The sequence below is a fragment of the Trachypithecus francoisi genome, unplaced genomic scaffold, assembly GCF_009764315.1.
Source record: "Trachypithecus francoisi isolate TF-2019V2 unplaced genomic scaffold, Tfra_2.0 Lachesis_group6, whole genome shotgun sequence".
Classification (NCBI taxonomy): domain Eukaryota; kingdom Metazoa; phylum Chordata; class Mammalia; order Primates; family Cercopithecidae; genus Trachypithecus; species Trachypithecus francoisi.
The window spans coordinates 42,238,180-42,261,041 of record NW_022681471.1 but is presented as its reverse complement, the minus strand read 5'-3'; the positions used below and the strand labels follow the sequence as shown (position 1 = coordinate 42,261,041).

The following is a 22,862-nucleotide window of genomic DNA, read 5'->3' as shown; positions in this document are numbered from 1 at the left end:
GCCTGGGCGACAGAGCGAGACTCTGTCTCAAAAAAAAAAAAAAAAAAAAAAGTGTATTTTTTGCTTCAACAGGGAAATAATACTCAATAGAAATTAATATTTAAGCCCCCTAAAATATATTAAATACACAATACCAAGTAGGAACAATATAGAATCTTCTGGAAATTCAGGCTGGCAGATGGTGACCAAAGAGGATAAATATGCCTTGAAATAGTACATAGTAGAGTACACAGTACTACTTCTTAAGGGCTTTACATCCCAGTCTCCTAACAAACAGAAAGCTGATATATCTTATGGACATAATAGCCCAATAATATCAAGGTTAATTTTAGCTGTAGACAGTGCTTTAACTGGGCTAAGGATGATGATGGTATACTCAGTGCTTAACCATGCCTATGTAACAGCTGTTGGATTCTCCCCTTTTTCCTTCTCCCCAAACACATGCACACACATTTATATAATACTAGTATGTTCATGTTTGTGACACACACACACACACATGCACACACACAGAAACACACATGCCAGAACTGTACTTCCAACTCAGTAGCTGCAAGAGCAGAAGTGTTCTTGTAGCTTGGTCATCCCCCTTGGATCTCAGGCTTTCCCATATAATCACTCCCACTCCCACTACTACATACACAACACCCTGCAATCCAGAAAGCAAAAGTAAATCTGACTGCGGAAGAGGAAACAGCAGCCTTAAAACAGTAAAAGAACCACCCAGACTATAATATATGTTAATAAGTAGGGAACATGATTTGGGACCGTTTAAAAATAAAGTACTAGGGAATATTTCCATAATATTTGTAGACTTCTCTTTAAGAAAAGTCAAATAAGAACAACAACTTATAGAAAATAATAAATTAGAAATGTCAAGTTTACAAAAGGTTTTCCACATTCCAACCTTGGTAGGAAAAACAGTATAAATTTATTTTATTTCTTCCTTTGCAAAAATCCTAAGATGTGTTCATATTCTGATAATGCTCCAGAAAATGTTATCACAAAACCCAGAGGGGACTCCTGCATCGTACTCTCTGTAGAAAAGGTTTTTTTTTTTCACCCCACTCCCGAAAACTTTTTAAATAGCTCTGGTATAACAACAATAATTTATATCATAGAGATTTTTTTTTTCAAATGAAGAACCTTATAAATGTCTTATTCTGTATATTAGAAAACTGAATTGCAGTGGAGTAAGTAAATTGTTCAAAGTCTCACAAGGAACCAGGGCAAAGCCAAAATTAAATTCAAGTCTTATAATAAACTGTGAAGAGAGTGATCTGTCCCCAAGGCAGAATAGTTCAGTTACTATGGGGAATGGTCCTTCTAAAACCGCAGAATTAAAATCTGTCATAAGGATACAATAATGCCATTTATGAATGTATGTGTGAGACAGAATGTTATGTTTATCACTGAGTTCCCACTGTTTCATTCATAGCACTTATTTCTTCATACTTTCTATACACATTTACTTGCCATTAAATTAGGAGATGCTTCATGGTGGGAACCAGATCTTACCACTTTTATACATGTAGCACATTGCCTGGAATACAATAGGCATTCAGTAATATGGGTGTGTTTGTGTGTAAAATTTCATAGACCCAATAGACCTACACTCAACATCTCCTCCCAGCCACCAAAACAAATCATGGTGAGAACCTTTGAACTTCACTAACAATGTTAGCCAACTCCACGTACTAAAGAAGAATAAAAATATGATCAATATAAGCTACTCTAATAATAGCAATGCACAGAGATACCCTAGAAATAACCTTAGTATTATTTGTTAGAGTGTTTAAGTATATAAACTAAGGTAGCCAAGAATGAATTCACGTTATTTAACTCTAGTTAATCAATACCTTGTTATCATCACAAGCTGATTCCCCCAAATGGTGTATTATCCTAACTATTTCTTCTTGTTTCTGAGATGTATCCTGTGACCAACTAGTTACTTAGTGGCGGTTATACCAGAGTGCACCAGAATGAAAGTAAGAGGAGAAATAAATTCCAGTCAGTCCTTCTTACTACTTATTAACAGCTTTTATGAGGTGCTTTGGTGAGGTAGTAGGATAAAAATGAAAACCAAATTCAGTTTGGGGATTATAACAACACGTGGCACTTTGTCCTTTAAAAAACTCATTTACTTATATCTCGTTCAACTGTGAGGTTTATTCATCCATATTACTCTCGACCTCCATTACAATAGAGAATGGGCTGAAAGAGTTATTTTCTGGGCCTAATTTTTAACATCTCCTCAAGAGTTACCTTTATTTTTCTTTTAAAATTTTTCTATAATCTTACCTCCCAGTCCAAATAATCACAGACATCTTCAAAGTTAGTGAGCAGAGACACTGAGCAGAAAAGCCGTGGCAGCTCATCCCTTGTCATTGGGGGAAAACGGCTATCTTTAAGGGCACTGTTAAAAACAAAGCAAATATTAAAGCAATCACTGGATATGAAAGTTGCCAATTTCAAATGCAAACAATTGTTTGAAAAAGGTAAGAGTTTCAAAAAGAATCAGTAAGATGTCAAAGGTACCAATAAGCTTCAAATGTATTCAAATTCCCCAAAGATTTTAGAAGTCACCTTTTTTTCATCTAATAGATTGTGTTTGTTAGCCACTTCAATTGTAAAGAGTGAATCATCAATTACATTTCCTGTACAGCCATTTCCTGATGTCTTTCCCTGCTACTTGTAGAATCTAAAAATGTTTTATTTTGCTTTTGAGAAGAATAAAAACTCGACTAGTGGAAACTTGCAGGAAGGTTCTGGATCTAGTGCTGATGGCAGTAAAAATAAATTATATATATATGTATGTGTGTATGTATACACATATGTGTGTGTGTATGCATATATATGTATACACATACACATATACACAATATTGTTTTAAAAAAAGATTATACTAGGAAGGCCAGTCACCATAGAACAGCACTCAAAAGAATTCAAAGGAAGATCGAAATTTCATTTTCTTCAAGAAAAAAAAAAACAAAGAAAATGGAAATAATAATGCAAATTATAGACTAAAAATACTTGTAAGAATTTCAGGCCCCCATAAAGGATAATTTAACATATGACGCAAAAATTGTGAAACTACAGGAAATAGGGCTAATCTAGGAAATAAAAGTATGATTAGGAGACCATTAATCACGTCAATGAATTTCTGAGTACATCAACTCTGATTGGATCCTGTAATTAAGTGTAGTATATCATAGTGCCAAACTCTAGAAAAACCCCACTGTAAAATGTGGAAAAACCGTAATTCTTCCTGCAATGGAATAGAAAATATACACACACACACACACACACACACACACACACCACACACACACACACACACAGAGTGTGTGTTCCTTGTACTTTTAAAAGAAACCACTTCCTGATCAAGAAAAACAAACATACTTCTGATTGCCTACTATATTAATGGCACTACTGGTATTCATAACATCCATCTTCAAATGTCCTAGATACGAGCCAGGCTTAGAAATATTTTCATGGATTAATCCTCAGAGGTTACAAACTCAGAATCTACAAACTGCTTGGGTCATAACATAGTTCCATAGCCTTGGAAAGAATTTAATTCCTTTTTCAGTGACTTTCTCACGCTGAATTTTCTTTTTTTCATTTTCCCATCCCTTTGTTTGCATTCTGAAGCTCATCCACTGCATTTTCATATTGCACCACATTTTGGTGCTCATTTTATCCTGCTATACAAAGGAAAATGCTTATAGGAAGATATAGAGATGTTATAGACGTATAAACGTATAAATGTTTTTCCCATTCAAGAAGCCAAGATTAAGCAAGAAAATCAGGAAATCTGTGATAATTCATACTCTGAGAACAGCATTTCACTATTTTATAATTTAATGACGTAAATTTCCTATGGTTTGGCTTCTTTTATTTTCCTACTGACAAATAAAAGTTTAAAAAAAAATACTTCCAAGTTCTCATTCAAAGCCAAGATAAAGACGTGTGTGTGTAACAACCCGCACCCCCCAACCCCACACAGGAAAGAAGTTCTCAAACACAGACCAGAATAACTGTATGCATAAAAAACAAAAGGCCAATCACATTTTCAGTTTTACTGTTACAAGAAGAAAAAGAGAGTAAAAGACACATTATTCATTAGAATAATATAAAATATAATTTTAAGGGGTTATGGATTTTTTTACTGTGGCAAAATATACATAACATAAAATTACTATTTTAGCCATTGTTAAATATATAGGTCTGTAAAATTAAATATATTGTGGTATATCTATCACTATCTTCCATCTCCAGAACGTTTTCATCTTTCCAAACTGAAACTCTGTACCCATTAAATACTAACTCCCCATTCCTCCTACCCCTAGTCCTGGCATAAAATGTAATTTAAATATACTTTTATAATTTCAAATAGTTATAGCAATACAGTCACTAATGTTTTTAATTCATAACACTTTTATTGAGATATAATTCACATACCACAAAATTCACCCTTTTAAAGTATATAATTCAATGGCTTTTAGTATATTCACAGTTGTGCAACCATCACCATTATTCAATATTAGAACATTTTCATCATCCTTAAAAGAAAGCATGTACCCAATAGCAGTCAGTGAATATTGGCACCACTCCCAGCTCCTGGAAACCATTAATCTACTTTGTTTCTATGGATTTGCCTATTCTGGACATTCTGTATAAATGAAATCATACAATATATTGCCTTTAGCATCTGGCTTCTTTCACTTAGCATGTTTTGAGATTTCATCCATGTTGTAGCATGTATCGGTACTTCATTCTTTTCTTTTTTTTTTTTTTTTTTTTTTTTTTTTTTTCATTGCCTAATAATATTTCACTGTATGGATACACCAAATTTTGTTACCTATTCATGGGTTGATGGACATTTGGGCTGTTCCCACTTTTGCCTATTATAAATAATGCTGCTAGGGAATTGACATATAAGTTTTAATGTGGATGTATGTTTTCATTTCTCTTGGGTAGATAGGAGTGGAACTGCTGGATCATAAAGGTAATTCTACCTTTAACTTTTTGAGGAACCAACGAACTATTTCTCACAATGGCTGCACGATTCTACTTTCCCAGCAGCAATGTATGAGTTCCAGTTTCTCCACATCCACACCAATATTTGTTGTTGTCTGACCTTTTGAATACAATGCTAGACCTTCTTTAATGAAGCACATTTTGTACCTAGCTCTAGCTGTTTCATTTTAAAAATACACATGCTGAAGTCGCTATACAGTTAATGTCTCAATACTTTGAGGCACGTTATCATTTTGTTTAGTTCATTTCCTAGCAGACCAATAAAAGATAAATTTTAGCTCAGTGCAATTCAAACTATTTCAAATCAATGAAATTTTCAAATACCTAAAACATAAGTGAGGATCAGGCTACAATGCTTTTCTCATGACATGGAGCCTTGTTGTTCACTCATTCTTGGCTTAAAAAAAAAGAAGAATGTTTAGAACAAGGAGTTAGTGGGAAAATGCTAGAACAATGAATGGGATAAAATGACAATGGTGCCTCACCATGTCAAGATTCAAATATACTGATTTCAAAGCTCTGAAATAGTAAAGGTTTGTTAGTCATGATGGGAATAGTCTGATTTTACAGAGACATTTAAACAAGACTTTTGATTCTTGCATTTTTTAGCCAGCTCTAAGTAATTTTTCATTAAATTCATGAACACAGAAAAATTCCAAAGGTAGGAAGTCTTCAATGTCTCCACATGTAAATTTCTAGGGAAATCAACTAGCAATGAAAGCCTAGCAAGGATTGAAGAGTTTACAAAAAGATGAAAATACAGCTGGAGACTGACCTCAGAGCTGCCAGGCTGGTGTGGATAGCTGATAAACAACAAGATTCAGCTTTCCTCAGCCAAGCTTTCCTTAACCAAGCTCTTTTTAGAATATGCAATGTTGAAATTGTGCTTTTAGAGAGAATACTGTAATCTGGAGTTGGGCAGTGACTTACTCAAGGTGACTCAGCTAAGTTAATGACAAGGGTAGGGATACAACCAAGATTTTCTGACTCAAGTCCAAAATTCTTTCGAGTATCTACATTTTAGTTGTCACCTTTGCATGGATTTGTTTTCAAATTTTAAAATTAAATGCTTGCCTTACTCGGCAATTCTGATCTCATACCTGTGGTACCTCTATCTAAGATGATAAATAATCATTCAGTAGCATTCATTAGTAGCCAAAGGATAAACAGAGCTAGACTTCCTGTCTACTGGAAATTTGCAGGAGTAAAACATTTTAAAATATTAATACTGTCCATAGAAAACATTTTATACCGAAGTAGTATCTGCCAATTTAAATTCTAGGCAGTCTAAGGAACTGACAAGGGGGTCCTGTAAGTAATTCATATGAATTTCTCTTTGTTAGAATAGGAAGTCATTTTCTAATGTTTAAGTATTGCTAGAAAAACAAAACAAAACAAAACAAAACACTTACATATAAAACCAGTCAGCTGCTCCATCACCCATTGGATGGATAAGCTTTAAACAATCACAGTTTAGTTCACATACCAAATTCAAATATATTCAATTCAAATTGGCACCTTCTCAAGAATACACCTCACCTAATTGAGAAGGAGCATTAACATTTGTCCAAGTTAAATAATGTTATGTAGTACTTTCATAAAAATGAACATTTGAAGAAAAGATATTAAGAGTTTAGCTATGAAAGAACCGAAGAGTTTGTGACAGTGCCTGGAAACTATGCTAAAAAGAGAAAAAAGTCGCTGAAAATAGGCAAAACCTTAGATATTACAAGGCTCATTGTAAACAATACAGCATGCAACAGAAATAATTTAAGGGACTCTGTCTAGTCATTCATTCACTCGTTCATTCACTTTCTAAAACATTGTTGAACTTAATCGATTAACTGCTGGAAAGTTACCAAACTGAGAGGGGCTTCGTATTACATATTACTATTTTTCAGGACAATGAAGTAATTAAAAATCCCTGTTTGGACAGGCAAAGAGAAGCAATTCAACTATGTATTAGTCTAAAACTAAAAGCAGTTTCTACATGAGGGGTTTCAACCACCAGGAAATTCCATATTCTGTCATTCCCTGCTAGAGCTTCTGGAATAGAATGCATACGTGGCATGTTTGAACCTCAGAAACTCAGAATACTAGAATCCTAAACCCACATCTGAAAAATTAACTACCTCTCTTTCTCACTAAGTAGCAATTTTAGCTTTCTAAAATTCAAGAAGCAATGGACACAAAACAAAATGTAAAAATGTGTCTATTCATCAAACCTAAGGTAGAGAGGAAGAACAAAAGACACAATTATGCTTAAGGAAGGAGGAAGGTACCTTATTTTGGTGAGGGCTGTTACTCAAAAGAAAAGTTTCAACTGTAAGCTATATGTACAGTGTTACTTAAATGGGAGATGGTTTTCCTTTAACAGTAATAAATAAAACCTTCTTGCTGCGCAATGAACTTTAACATTTATTAATTTTAATATATATGCTTAATATGATATGATGGGGAACAGAGGAAAGAACCAAGGGATGGAACGAAAGGAAGAGAAGATAGGGGAGAAAGAAAAAGAAAAAGGAATACGTAAAAAGAAAAATGAAGAGAAAAGCAAGAAGCTGAAAATAGAAGTAGGAGGCAAAGAAAGTACAAAGAAGGGGGACACTTAGAAAGGGCTCAAATAGAGACACATGCAAAGAAACAAGGAGAAAGCAAGAAAGGGAGAATGGAAAAGTAAGTGAGAGGAGAGGGAGATAAAGGACAACAGGTTCAGTAGGTTTTGATATATATTATCGGGCTCCTATCCTACGACATTCACTTAGGCTTTAGAATGTTATCACTTACTGCCCTCTGATTTAAAGTTCCTGAAATGCTCTGATCTTGAATTCTTAAAAGCCTCTACTCTCTAGGAGATAGCCATAGCTGCCCACCAGGAAGGGAAAACTCCCTGTGAGCTGCCAGCTGTGAGGACCAGCAAGTATCATCAGAATCTGCCTCCTAGGCCACGAATTCCTCCCCTCTAAATTAAGAGAATTGGGTCTGAATTTGATTTAGTAGAGCAGAGCTAAAACTGGAAAATAAAAGATACATAAAGAAACAGATGGCTAAATGTTTGTATATACGGAAACTATTTCTTATTTCCCTCTACAAAATGTCTACATAATGCTTTCTCTGCAGAGTTTCTAGATTTACTCTACCTTTTTTTTTAGAAATGAACTACTAGAAACTATTTTTGTTTAAATTATGTTTTTCTGATGAAAATCTGCCAAAGTAAAATGAATATTTTAATTTTCTCTTTATGACTCTGGTTCACCTTTAAAACTCAATATAACTGGGTCATTTGTTACTGAACACCATAACAACAGGGCTCTCAAGGCCTCGGCAAGAAAAAATGTATGGGTTTGGAAAAGATTACGATATGACCACTAACAATTATAAGCTTGGAAATGTGAAGATATGAGATTGTCTCTACCTTCAAGAGACTGTGTAACACACACACTGGCAAAATTTCCAGGGATCTCATCCATGTGTTCTCTTAAGTTAGGATATACTACAAAACTGAATTGAACCTCTTGAACTGAATTGGAATTTAGAAACCTGGTCTACAATCCCAAATTAGTATTATTTCCCCAGACCCATCAAAAGTGTGTCTCCAAGGTATAACAACAGTTCTCTGTGACTTATGCCAATAAATATAGCTCCGAAAATGCAAAATTGAAGTAATCATTAATTAATGAGCGCAATTTCACAGTTCTCTAGAACATAACCTATTAGAATGGCCAACAGCTTGGTTCTGGAGTCAGATATATTTACATTTGGATCCTGGCTCCACTACACACTAGTTGTGTGACATTTGGGCAAGTCTCTTAATCTATGCCAGCCTTCATTTCCTCATTTATGAAATGGAGATCATAATAGTATCCACCTAATGGAGCGACTGTAACAATAAAATAATAATAACTGCATAAGTGCCTTTACTAACCTACTCAATAAGTAGTGGCTGTCAAAGAACTCTGATTGGTCATCCATCTATTTGGTAAGTTTATGTCCACAGGGCTGCCCCATATTATGGCTCTGGTGAAAGGAAGGGAGCCACAGGACTAAGCTGTGCTATGGGAAAAACTAAACAAGTTACCTTCTCTAGGAATTAAATGTGGCCATCTCGGGGGATAATAGCTACCTTTCCAGGTCCTGGTGTTTTCATTTCATTTTCTTTCATTTTCAAAATAAGTATTAAACACCCGCTATATGCTTTTTATTACGCAAAGAGCCATGGAGAATATAAGAATAGTAGATTACTAAATAATATGTGGATATGTATAAAATACTTGTTAAAATCATGCTATAGGAATGCTGAGAGGAATAATCAGCAGGTTAGCGCTCTTTTTGAAAAGATTTGTTTTACAATTTGCTACTGGTTTACTGGTTACCAACTGACTCAGAGTTACAGGGAGTTTTACAGAAATATATATATATTATTTTTTTTCACAAACAAATCTACATCAAGTAAGGTACATCTTCACCAAGAGTTTCCATTATCCTGCAGGCAGGGATTCATATGCTGCTTTGAAACATTTTCTTAGTTTTCTTCAACTACAGTTTTTAAATCTTTTGGGCAGGAATTGGTCTTTTACTTCTGTAGAAGAAGTGTTTATCAAGAAATAAAGTTCCCTAAATCATGTTTGATGGATTTAGATATATTACTCTCTATCCTACTATTCATACCATAACAAAATCCTTAGGTAAAAAACAAAACAAAAACAAGAAAAATAATTTCTAAGCAGCAGATATAGAATGAGAGATGAGAGATTCCATAGGCAGCAACCACTTTCCTCATTTAACATAGTGGTCTCCAAGCTGTTTTTTTTTTTTTTAATTGTTTTTTATTTTATTTTTTAAATTAAAAAAAATCCATTGAATCCCTTCAGAACTGCAGGACATGTCCTCACTACCACATGGGGATTGACTGACAATGTCGTCTGTCATCACCAGGATCCAAACAGTTTTGACTGAGTATTCCTATCACTAAAAAAATTTTGAACACACATCCTCAATATGTATATTTATAAAGTATATACTTGTCCTACTATCACAGGCTAATATATCAAAGCATGATACTTAGAGTAGGCTTTGTTATTGAAGACAGTAGGTATAAATCAAATAATGTTCTTGATCTTTTCTTTCTTGTTTTGGGGCTGACATCTTGTCAGATCTGATTAGATTATTTTTGTTTTCACTTTATGACTTGGCTAAATTAAGAGGAAACTCATAGAAGTGTCAGCTAGTTCACCATTTTCTTGCCCTTGCATTATTACTATTATCATCAACCCATTTTCTCCCTTGCAGGAATCTTAAGCTACTTGTCCATTCTGCATGGGTTAGTTTATCTAGCTTTAGCTGACCAGTACACAATAGTCACACAGCTTAAGAAGATTCCTGCAAAAAAACCACAGGATGAAGATTATACAGGTTGGAATATCCCTTATTCAAAATGCTGAGGTCTAGAAGTGTTTCAAACTTGGGATTTTTTGGGGATGTGAGAATATCTGCATTTTATCAGTTGAACATCCCAAATCCAAAATTCTGAGATCTGAAGTATTTCCTTTAAGCGTTACATTGGTACTCAAAAGTTTTGGACTTTGGAGTAATTCAGATTTCTGGATTTGGGATGCTCAACCTGTACTAAGAACCAGAAATCTATTTAACTAGGTACATGTAAACTGAAATATGTTACAATATGCCTAAAGTGAGCAAAAGAATGTACATGCCACTATGAAATCTCACCAAATCAAGAAATCTCACACTTTTCTCAGGATCCCTCATTTAGAGTATATGACAGTGACTCTCCAACATGGACCAAAGGAGAGCATCAGGGTCAATCGATATGTTAAATATTAGTGGAGTTTAAATACTTTCTTATATTTTATCTAAAATGATCATATATATAATTTCTAATATTTTTGTCTCACCCCACAATGGATCTTTCAGGTGCATCCCTCTTTGGATGGCCTAAAGCTCCTAATCAAGCTCTAGAAGACTGGTCCTAAGATATTTAGACATGGTACTATGAGCAAAAGCAGCTTAAAATCTCAAAGAGCCAGTATCTGCTAAGTACCTACTGTGAGTAAGGTACTATACATGTATTATCTTGCTTAGTCCTCAAAACAACTCATTTTGTAGAGGAGGAAGCTGAGGTTCAGTGATGATCAGTGAGATTTAGTAACTTGCCAATGGTTGTAAAAACAGGCAAGAGAGCTGGCCGGGCATGGTGGCTCACACCTATAATCCCAGCACTTTGGAAGGACAAGGCAGGTGGATCATGAGATCAGGAGTTCAAGACCAGCCTGACCAACATGGTGAAACCCCGTCTCTACTAAAAATACAAAAAAAAAAACAACAAAACAAAATTAGCTGGCATGGTGGTGGACGCCTGTAATGCCAGCTACTCAGGAGGCTGAGGTAGGAGAATCACTTGAACTCAGGAGGTGGAGGATGCAGTGAGCTGAGATTGCGCCACTGCACTCCAGCCTGGGCAACACAGACTCCATCTCAAAAAAAAAAAAAAACAGGTAAGAGAGCTGACATATGAAGTCAGGACCGCCTGCCTCTAAATCCCATTCTCTTTTCATAGTACCACTTTCAGAATGTCAGCAAATCAACATAAATGTATATACATTTAATCAGTTTTAAGGAATTTTTCCCCAATTAATGCTTCCATTCACAGGATTTAACTGAAAGTATTAAGTATAAATGTAAGCAGGTTCTGAAAATGCCTAAGAAAAATAGTACCTTTTTAATGAGAGTGTTAGCTTGTTTTTGTTCTCTTCTTTCTCCATTTTGATCTTGGTGACTCAGAGCTGCTACCACTGAAAAACATCTGTTTTATCTAAACTTAATAAGCCTTATTAGTGGGATGCTAAGCCTTCCCTTATTCTGAAGCCTTTCCACAATTTTGAAACTGTATCTGCTGGAAGTCATAATAGGTTACCAAAGTACTAGTTTTGGACATACCTAGGTTGGTGGGCCTGTTTCTGATTTTTTAATTTTGCTTTTCCAACCTGTGTGAATAAGCTCTCTCATACTCAGTATTAAGAGTCATGCAATTCTTTTCCTTCCCTCTTTCCATGGCAATCAAATCTATTAACTGAACTCTATAAACTGCAAAACATGTGTTGTCACTCTAACTTATGTGTCATGTTAGGCTGGTTCAGTTGTCCTTTCTAAAACTATTGCCAGTCCTAGATGATACAAGTCTGCTGAGAGGTAGGACACTGGTTCCTATCATGCGGCCTGTTTATAATTGTCTGCATATGTCACTGCTCGGGGACTAAAGGTAACTAAAGAAAAGAATGAAGTTAAACTTAAAGATGAGGTACAAAGCAAAATTATCAAGTCTGTCATACTGAGAAAGAGAAAGAGAGAGGATCCCAGCCTCCACTAACTCATTGTGAAGTTTTTAATCTTTATTTTCCTTTCTCGTCTTCCTTTTCCCCACCTTTTTTGTATGCTTTCCTCTTTTCTACTCTAGTGAGGTAAGGAAGAAAGAATAGTAAAAGGTCACAAGAAGGACATGAAAGAACAGAATGGGGGTGGAGGAAGAGAAGAGGACCACAAAGACAAAGGCATACAGCAGCTGCCTTCACTGCTACCTAGTGCTGGTGAGGCCAAGTCTGACAAGCCAGTATGCAAGGCGGCCTCATATTCTCATACTCTGCCATTGGGTCAAGATGACCCATTCCCTTCTGTACAGGTTTTAATGTTCTATTCCAACCTTCGGGGAGTGGATGGGTGATAGTGACAGAGAAAAGAACATGATCCACTGCCCGTTTCTTTCAAACTTGACAAGCACAAGGGGAATCAGGAAGAAAAGTAGAGTACCTCATCCCCACAGCCTAGCTGCCTAACCATCAATCAATGTTTATTGAATCATTCCTTGATCTGTGTACTTTTAAATGGCATATTTATCTATGGTAAGTATAACTGCATGTCTGTTTTTATGGCCTCTGTAATTGGCCTCACATTCATTTAAATGGAATTATTTTAATTTTTATCACTATATGGTATCTTTGGAGGAAAGAATCCTTTAAACTACTCGTATCATCTTTGTTTCATATGATTCTTAATAGTTTCCAAAGCATCTTCACATCTTTTATCCTAGCTGAACCTCAAAACATTCCCATGAAATAGACAAAGCTAATACTATATTATATTAGAAATCATAATAGTTGTCCTCTAAGAACAAGGCCCCCTAAAGTCATGGGGTCAACCAAATGTCAGCTAGAAGTGCTTAGAGATCATCTAGTCTACATCTTTCATTTGATTTTGGGGGTAACTAAGAGCAAAAAGCTGCATGCCCGAAGTCACAAAACTACTTAGAAAGCAGCGACATCTCCTGACTTCCCCAATTCACTGATCTTTCCATCATTCTTTCACATAATCCAATAACACTCCAGAGCAGATGTTCAAGATGGAAAGAGGAAAATGATGCCTAGGGCACCAGGGAATAGCTAAAACAGTAAAACAGTGAGCTGCCCAACATAACTCAGCACTGACAGGCACCTGGCACGTGTCAGCATGCTGAAGCCAAGCAGAACTTAGAAATTAAGCAGATAAGGGTGGGGGAGCAGCGGAGCACCAACACTATGTGTGTGTGTGGGGAATGCAGTCTTAACTATTGCCTTCCTCTGCGTTTCTTATCCACTCCACTCCCTCTTCATATTGCTTATACACTCCTAGTAGGGGCTGGTCTCACCTTGCAGTTCATCCACTCTGTCCCATCATTTCTACTTAGCTGCTGAGCTACATAAAGGATTATCCAAGGGAAAAGTTATACATTTTTAAAATAGAGTATTTGGTTCTCTTTTATCAAACTCTAAATAGAGAATCTGTCCCTATTGTAAAAGCAACTGTATGTTCTGGTTGTGCATGTATAAATACAAAATTGGTCAGGGCAAGATAATCTCAGCATTCATTTTCAAGTAAATAGCATAATGACATGGGGTAGATTCAGTTCAGGTCAAATATGTGATTCTTGATGTACTGCTAAAGTCTCATACTTCAAGCAAAACTTCTTTCTAATCTCTTAACTTGGAACAGGTTTTACTTTACTCCTTTCAACAAACATGTTTAAATTGAGCCTGATAAAACAGAAAAGGACATTTTAACTCTTCATCTCTTGTCTGGTTCTATCTTAAGAACCTAGTTTTCAAAGAAAAATTTTACTTACATAGTTTTCCATTCTATTACCCTTAAAAATTATTTAATTCTTCCATTGAAAAGGTCCTTCTTTACTTTTGTTTCCATGAGACAAGCACATGGGGTAATATGTTGGAAAAGCTTCAAAATATGCTGCTGAAATAATGGCAATTGCTGATTCTGTACTATGCTACATATTAGGAAAACCACAATAGATACAGAAAGGAAATAGTTTCATTTGAAGATGAAAAAGGGAATGGGAGTTGCCAAGATGGCCGAACAGGAATAGCTCCAGTCTGCAGCTCCCAGCATGACCGATGCAGAAGACGGGTGATTATTGCATTTCGAACTGAGGTATCTGGTTCATCTCATTGGGACTGGTAGGACAGTGGGTGCAGCCCACGAGGGCGAGCTGAAGCAGGGTGGGGCATTGCCTCACACGGGAAGTGCAAGGGGTTGGGGCATTTCCCTTTCCTAGCCAAGGGAAGCCATGACAGACTACCTGGAAAAACGGGACACTCCCTGCCCAAATACTATGCTTTTCCCAAGGTCTTAGCAACCAGCAGACAAGATGATTCTGTCCCGTGCCTGGCTCAGCGGGTCCCACGCCCACGAAGCCTTGCTCACTGCTAGCACAGCAGTCTGAGATGCATCTGCGAGGCAACAGTCGGGCTCAGGGAGGGGCGTCCAACATTGCTGAGGCTTGAGTAGGTAAACAAAGCAGCTAGGAAGCTCGAATTGGGTGGAGCCCACCTCAGCTCAACAAGGCAAGGCCTACGGCCTCTAGACTCCAACTCTGTGGGCAGGGCATAGCCGAACAAAAGGCAGCAGACAACATCTGCAGACTTAAATGTCCCTGTCTGACAGCTCTGAAGAGAGCAGTAATTCTCCCAGCACAGCGTTTGACATCTGAGAACGGAGAGACTGCCTCCTCAAGTGGGTCCCTAACCCCCATGTAGCCTAACTAGGAAACACCTCCCAGTAGGGTCTGACAGACACCTCATATACGTGGCTGCCCCTCTGGGAAAAAGCTTCCAGAGGAAGGATCAGGCAGCAGTATCTGCTGTTCTGCAATATTTGCTATTCTGCAGACTCCACTGGTGATACCAAGGCAAACAGGGTCTGGAGTGGAACACCAGCAAACTCCAACAGACCTGCATCTGAGGGACCTGACTGTGAGAAGGAAAACTAACAACAGAAAGGAATAGCATCAACATCAACAAAAAGGTCATCTACACCAAAACCCCATCTATAGGTCACCAACATCAAAGACCAAAGATAGATAAAACCACAAAGATGGGGAGAAACCAGAGCAGAAAAGCTGAAAATTCTAAAAATCAGAGCACCTCTTCTCCTCCAAAGGATTGCAGCTCCTCACCAGCAACGGAACAAAGCTGGATGGAGAATGACTTTGACGAGTTCACAGAAGTAGGCTTCACAAGGTCGGTAATAACAAAGTTCTCCTAGCTAAAGGAGGATGTTCAAACTCATCGCAAGGAAGCTAAAAACCTTGAAAAAAGATTAGACAAATGGCTAACTAGAATAAACAGTGTAGAGAAGACCTTAAGTGACCTGATGGAGCTGAAAGCCATGGCATGAGAACTCCATGATGCATGCACAAGCTTCAAGAGACGATTCAATCAAGTGGAAGAAAGGGTATCAGTGACTGAAGATGAAATTAATGAAGTAAAGCGAGAAGACAAGGTTAGACATAAAAGAGTAAAAAGAAATGAACAAAGCCTCCAAGAAATATGGGACTATGTGAAAAGACCAAATCTACGTTTGATTGGTATACCTGAAAGTGACGGGGAGAATGGAACCAAGTTGGAAAACACGCTTTGGGATATTATGCAGGAGAACTTCCCCAACCTAGCAAGGCAGGCCAACATTCAAATTCAGGAAATACAGAGAACACAACAAAGATGCTCCTTGAGAAGAGCAACTCCAAGACACACAATTGTCAGATTCACCAAGGTTGAAATGAAGGAAAAAGTGTTAAGGGCAACCAGAGAGAAAGGTCAAGTTACCCACAAAGGGAACAGCAGATTCTCAGCTGAAACCCTACAAGCCAGAAGAGTGTGGGGGCCAATATTCAACATTCTTAAAGAAAAGAATTTTCAACCCAGAATTTCATATCCAGCCAAACTAGGCTTCATATGTGAAGGAGAAATAAAATCCTTTACAGACAAGCAAAGGCTGAGAGATTTTGTCACCACCAGGCCTGCCTTACAAAAGCTCCTGAAGGAAGCACTAAACATGGAAAGGAACAACCAGTACCAGTCACTGCAAAAACATATCAAATTGTAAAGACCATCAATGCTAGAAAGAAACTGCATCAACTAATGAGCAAAATAACCAGCTAATATCATAATGATAGGATCAAATTCACACATAACAATATTAACCTTAAATGTAAATGGGCTATATGCTCCAATTAAAAGACAGACTGGCAAATTGGATAAAGAGTCAAGACCCATCAGTGTGCTGTATTCAGGAGACCCATCTCACATGCAAAGATGCATACAGGCTCAAAATAAACGGATGGAGGAAGATCTCCCAAGCAAATGGAAAGCGAAAAAAAGCAAGGGTTTCAATCCTAGTCTCTGAAAACAGATTTTAAACCAAGAAAGATCAAAAGAGACAAAGAAGGCCATTACATAATGGTAAAAGGATCAATGCAACAAGAAGAGCTAACCCTAAATACATAGGCACCCAATACAGGAGCACCCAGATTCATAAAGCAAGTCCTTAGAGACCTACAAAGAAACTTAGACTCCCACACAATAATAATGGGAGACTTTAACGCCCCACTGTGAATATTAGACAGATCAACGAGACAGAAAGTTAACAAGGATATCCAGGACCCGAACTTGGCTCTGCAACAAGCAGACCTAATAGACATCTACAGAACTCTCCACCCCAAATCAACAGAATATACTTTCTTCTCAGCACCACATCGCACTTATTCTAAAACTGACCACATACTTGGAAGTAAAGCACTCCTCAGCAAATGTAAAAGAACAGAAATCACAACAAACTGTCTCTCAGACCACAGTGCAATCAAACTAGAACTCAGGACTAAGAAACTCACTCAAACCCGCATAACTACATGGAAACTGAACAACTTGCTCCTGAATGACTACTGGGTAAATAATGAAATGAAGGCAGAAATAAAGATATTCTTTGAAACCAGTGAGAACAAAGACACAACATACCAGAATCTCTGGGACACATTTAAAGCAGTGTGTAGAGGGAAATTTATAGCACTAAATGGCCACAAGAGAAAGCAGCAAACGTCTAAAATCATCACCCTAACATCACAATTAAAAGAACTAGAGAAGCAAGAGCAAACACATTCAAAACCTAGCAGAAGGCAAGAAATAACTAAAACCAGAGCAGAACTGAAAGAGATAGAGACACACACACACAAAAATCCTTCAAAAAAATCAGTGAATCCAGAAGCTAGTTTTTTTGAAAAGATCAACAAAACTGATAGACCACTAGCAAGACTAATAAGAAGAGAGAGAAGAATCAAATAGACACAATAAAAAATGATGAAGGGGATATCACCATCGATCCCACAGAAATGCAAACTACCATCAGAGAATACTATAAACACCTCTATGCAAATTAACTAGAAAATCTAGAAGAAATGGATAAATTCCTGGACACATACACCCTCCCAAGACTAAACCAGGAAGAAGTGGAATCTCTGAATAGAACAATAACAGGCTCTGAAATTGAGGCAATAATTAATAGCCTACCAACCAAAAAAGTCCAGGACCAGATGGATTCACAGCCGAATTCTACCAGAGGTACAAAGAGGTGCTGGTACATTCCTTCTGAAACTATTCCAGTGAACAGAACAAGAGGGAATCCTCCCTAACTCATCTTATGAGGTCAGCATCATCTTGACACCAAAGCCTGGCAGAGATGCAACAAAAAAGAGAATTTTAGAGCAATATCCCTGATGAACATCGATGTGAAAATCCTCAATAAAATATCGGCAAACCGAATCCAGCAGCAAATCAACAAGCTTATCCACCATGATCCAAGTGGGCTTCATCCCTGGGATGCAAGGCTGGTTCAACATACGCAAATCAATAAATGTAATCCATCACATAAACAGAACCAATGACAAAAAACACATGATTATCTCAATAGATGCAGAAAAGGCCTTCGACAAAATTCAACAGCCCTTCATGCTAAAAACTCTCAATAAACTAGGTTTTGGTGGAACTTATCTCAAAATAATAAGAGTTATTTATGACAAACCCACAGCCAATATCATACTGAATGAGCAAAAACTGGAAGCATTCCTTTGAAAACCAGCAGAAGACAAGGATGCCCTCTCTCATTACTCCAGTTCAACATAGTGTTAGAAGTTCTGGCCAGGGCAATCAGGCAGGAGAAAGAAATAAAGGTATTCAATTAGGAAAAGAGGAAGTCAAATTGTCCCTGTTTGCAGATGACATGATTGTATATCTAGAAAACCCCATCGTCTCAGCCCAGAATCTCCTTAAGCTGACACGCAACTTCAGCAAAGTCTCAGGATACAAAATCAATGTGCAAAAATCACAAGCATTCTTATACACCAATAACAGACAGACAGCCAAATCATGAGTGAACTCCCATTCACAATTGCTACAAAGAGAATAAAATACCTAGGAATCCAACTTACACGGGATGTGAAGGACCTCTTTAAGGAGAACTACAAACCACTGCTCAATGAAATAAAAGAGGACAGAAACAAATGAGAGAATATTCTATGCTCATGGATAGCAAGAATCAATATCGTGAAAATGGCCCTACTGCCTAAGGTAATTTATAGATTCAATGCCATTCCCATCAAGCTACCAATTACTTTCTCCACAGAATTGGAAAAAAACTACTTTAAAGTTCATATGGAACCAAACAAGAGCCCTCATTGCCAAGACAATGCTAAGCCAAAAGAACAAAGCTGGAGGCATCACGCTACCTGACTTCAAACAATACTACAAGGCTACAGTAACCAAAACAGCATGGTACTGGTACCAAAACAGAGATAGACCAATGGAACAGAACAGAGCCCTCAGAAATAATACCACACATCTACAACCATCTGATCTTTGAGAAACCTGACAAAAACAAGAATTGGGGAAAGGATTCCCTATTTAATAAATGGTGCTGGGAAAACTGGCTAGCCATATGTAGAAAGCTGAAACTGGATCCCTTCATTACACCTTATACAAAAATTAATTCAAGATGGATTAAAGACATAAATATTAGACCTAAAACCATACAAACCCTAGAAGAAAACCTAGGCAATACCATTCAGGACATAGGCATGGGCAAGGACTTCATGTCTAAGACACCAAAAGCAATGGCAACAAAAGCCAAAATAGACAAATGGGATCTAATTAAACTAAAGAGCTTCTGCACGGCAAAAGAAACTGGCATCAGAGTGAATAGGTAACCTACAGAATGGGAGAAAATTTTTACAATCTACCCATCTGACAAAGGACTAATATCCAGAATATACAAAGAATTCAAACAAATTTACAAGAAAAAAACAACCCCATCAAAAGGTGGGCAAAGGATATGAACAGACACTTCTCAAAAGAAGACATCTATGCAGCCAACAGACACATGAAAAAATGCTCATCATCACTGGTCATCAGAGAAATGCAAATCAAAACCACAATGAGATACCATCTCACACCAGTTAGAATGGCAATCATTAAAAAGTCAGGAAATAGCAGATGCTGGAGACAATGTGGAGAAATAGGAATGCTTTTACACTGTTGGTGGGAGTGTAAATTGGTTCAACCATTGTGGAAGACAGTGTGGAGATTCCTCAAGGATCTACAACTAGAATTACCATTTGATCCAGCAATCACATTACTGGTTATATACCCAAAGGATTATAAAATCATGCTACTATAAAGACACATGCACAAGTATGTTTATTCCGGCACTATTCACAATAGCAAAGACTTGAAACCAACCCAAATGTCCATCAATGATAGACTGGATTAAGAAAATGTGGCACATATACACCGTGGAATACTATGCAGCCATAAAAAAGGATGAGTTCGTGTCCTTTGCAGGGACATGGATGAAGTTGGAAACCACCATTCTCAGCAAACTATCACAAGGACAGGAAACCAAACACACATGATCTCACTCATAGATGGGAATTGAATAATGAGATCACTTAGACCCAGGTGGGGAGCATCACATACCTGGGTCTGTTGGGGGTTTGGGGGCTGTGGAAGGGATGGCATTACGAGAAATACCTAATGTAAATGATGAGTTGATGGTGCAGCAAACCAACATGGCACATGTATACCTATGTATCAAACCTGTACGTTGTGCACATGTACCCTAGAACTTAAAGTATAAAAAAAAAAAAAAAGAAAAAAAATACCTTCAGGGGAAATATTTCTAGCAGTTAGGACTGGAAAAAAAGAAAAGAAAAGAAAAAAGGGCAATGGATAAAATCCATGCAATTTAAATTACAGTGATGTGATAAAAGCTCTGTTCCCATAGTGACAAAACTTTTCTCGAATAATAGCAGTCCTAATGATTAGTGATACGAGGGCATAACTATGAACGTGAAGTATTTCAGCAAATACGTATTGAGTGCCTGCTATGTGCCAAGCACAAGTATATATCCAGGAGCATCCTATGTTCAATTTCAGTCCTGTGGAACCCCTTGTTCACTGAAGTTTTACTACACTACAGTAACATACATATGAGTTACTCAAAGCACCTAATGAGAAGTGCAAGTCCTATAAACGAAGTCACATTCCAGAAATACAAAACAAAAAAAGAAAAAAAGAGGAAGGCACCTATACTCACAAGGTCTTACTACTTCTTAAAGTTATGGATACTAGCCTATCTGTAGAAATCTACCAGACTAAGCAACACCCTATAGAAATTCAAATTAAAAACTAACTTTTGGACTCTTGTCCCCATGTATATGTTATAGGTATAACTTTAGCTCTATAAGTATGGTGACTGTGCTCATTTTTACTCACCATTATATACCCAGTGCCTAACACACAGTAGCTGGTAAATAAATATTTAGTGAATGAATGAAGGAATATAGGAAGGCAGTTTCAAATTTAATAAACAGTTATTGGCAGTATAACAAACATTAAATGGCATTACTGGTTATACTTTATTAAATGGTCAGTGTTTCCCTACATTCAAAATATCCTTTTATTCATCAGCTTAAAAACTGTTCCACTAAAGTGTGTCTTCCCCTGTTTTTATTTATTTAATGCTGTTCATTTAGAAGGTGTTAACTGTTCTTTTTATTCTTAGATTACTATACATTCAAAGTACAGCAAAGTTTGGCAACATTTTTCTGTCTAAAACTCATAGACTGCTATAAATAGATAAAAATATAATTCCATGACAAAGTTACAGAATTGCTTTGATCTCCCAGCCTCTATCACCCCGCTGGAAAACACACATAAACTTTGCATCCTAAAGTAGCTCCATTGCTTCTTATGTTTGTGGGGTAATAAAAATAATATTTTATTGTAGTTTGAAACACATAGGGACCCATATTAGTAGTCTATTTTTATGCTTTTCTCACTTTCTTATAAAGGAACATCTTATGAACTGGATGAATCATAGGACATCAAAGGCAGGCATAGAAAAAAGAAACATAAGATAACAGACTCTTTAGATGAACATGGGCCTAAAGAAAATCAGACATTAGTACACAAATTTTTTTAAATCCTCCAAAAAAATCCAGTGGCCACTCTTCCAGTTCTCCAGTGGGATTTCAGGTTAGTAAGCAGTCAAGGGGGAAGGAGGACTTGTTGAAAATCAACCCTCTGAAGCAATGAGAATTATCTAGTGGGAGAAAGGCTGACTCTAGGGAAAATGGGTGGAAATGGTGCATGCCTCGTGGGGCTGTCAGGATATTTGTCACCTAAGAGGTTCTCACAACTTACCCGACTGAGGGGAGTTAAAGTATTACTATGCACCAGCACACATTCTGTCAATCACATTAGACTTTAAAATTCCAAGGTCTGGTTTGCCTTTTACAAGGAATAATATTGGTTTAGAATGCTGCTCAAAGCCTGCTCCACAAATCTGAGAGACCACGTTACAGCAGCTCATTTTCCTTTGCCACTGCCATGTCCTCACTCTCCTCCCATGTAACTAAAAAAAACCACTTCTTAAACTTTGGTAAACAACATTAAGGAAACTGAGAGAATGCTTTCTGCAGACTTAACTTTCCTGGAAATAATTATCAATGATGGAAAACAAGCTCTTCATAACAGAATAAAACCTCATTAATTTGAACTCTACTATTTCAAAATTTGTGCTAATTCAAACAGACCTAGACTGAAGGTTTTCCTTAGCAAGTTTGGAAAAGAAGGGTCTGCTAAGCAAATCAACTTTATAATTAAGGTTGTGAGGGAAATACAGGACTTGCTTAAAGAGAACAAATTATTTCCAGGACTCTGGAATTAACCATCTACAGGCACTGTAACATCATAATTACAAATCTTCTGTGTAGTATGTTAAAAAGCACGTCTCTGGGGGACTTCTACTTGGTAACACTCCATTAGCCTATTTTGAGTTATTGTTGTCACTAACACAAGCAAATCAGTGTCACTAAAACAAGCAAAACTACTTTTTAAATAAATATTTCATTCATTCTTTATTGAGTA

General features: G+C 37.0%; 1 protein-coding gene and 1 non-coding gene across 3 annotated transcripts in view; both read right to left on the bottom strand.

The window, feature by feature from the left end:
• The window catches only part of AMMECR1 (AMMECR nuclear protein 1), a 133,381-nt gene that overhangs the window by 20,950 nt on the left and 89,569 nt on the right, over positions 1 to 22,862 (bottom strand). For both annotated transcript variants that reach the window (XM_033202085.1, XM_033202086.1), the window contains one exon: positions 2,302 to 2,416. In XM_033202085.1, the coding sequence (XP_033057976.1) occupies positions 2,302 to 2,416 (115 nt within the window). The remainder of the gene's footprint in view (positions 1 to 2,301; positions 2,417 to 22,862) is intronic.
• LOC117078632 lies at positions 9,907 to 9,985 on the bottom strand. The gene has a single exon (XR_004435073.1). It is a non-coding gene; the product is annotated as a small nucleolar RNA SNORD96 family (small nucleolar RNA).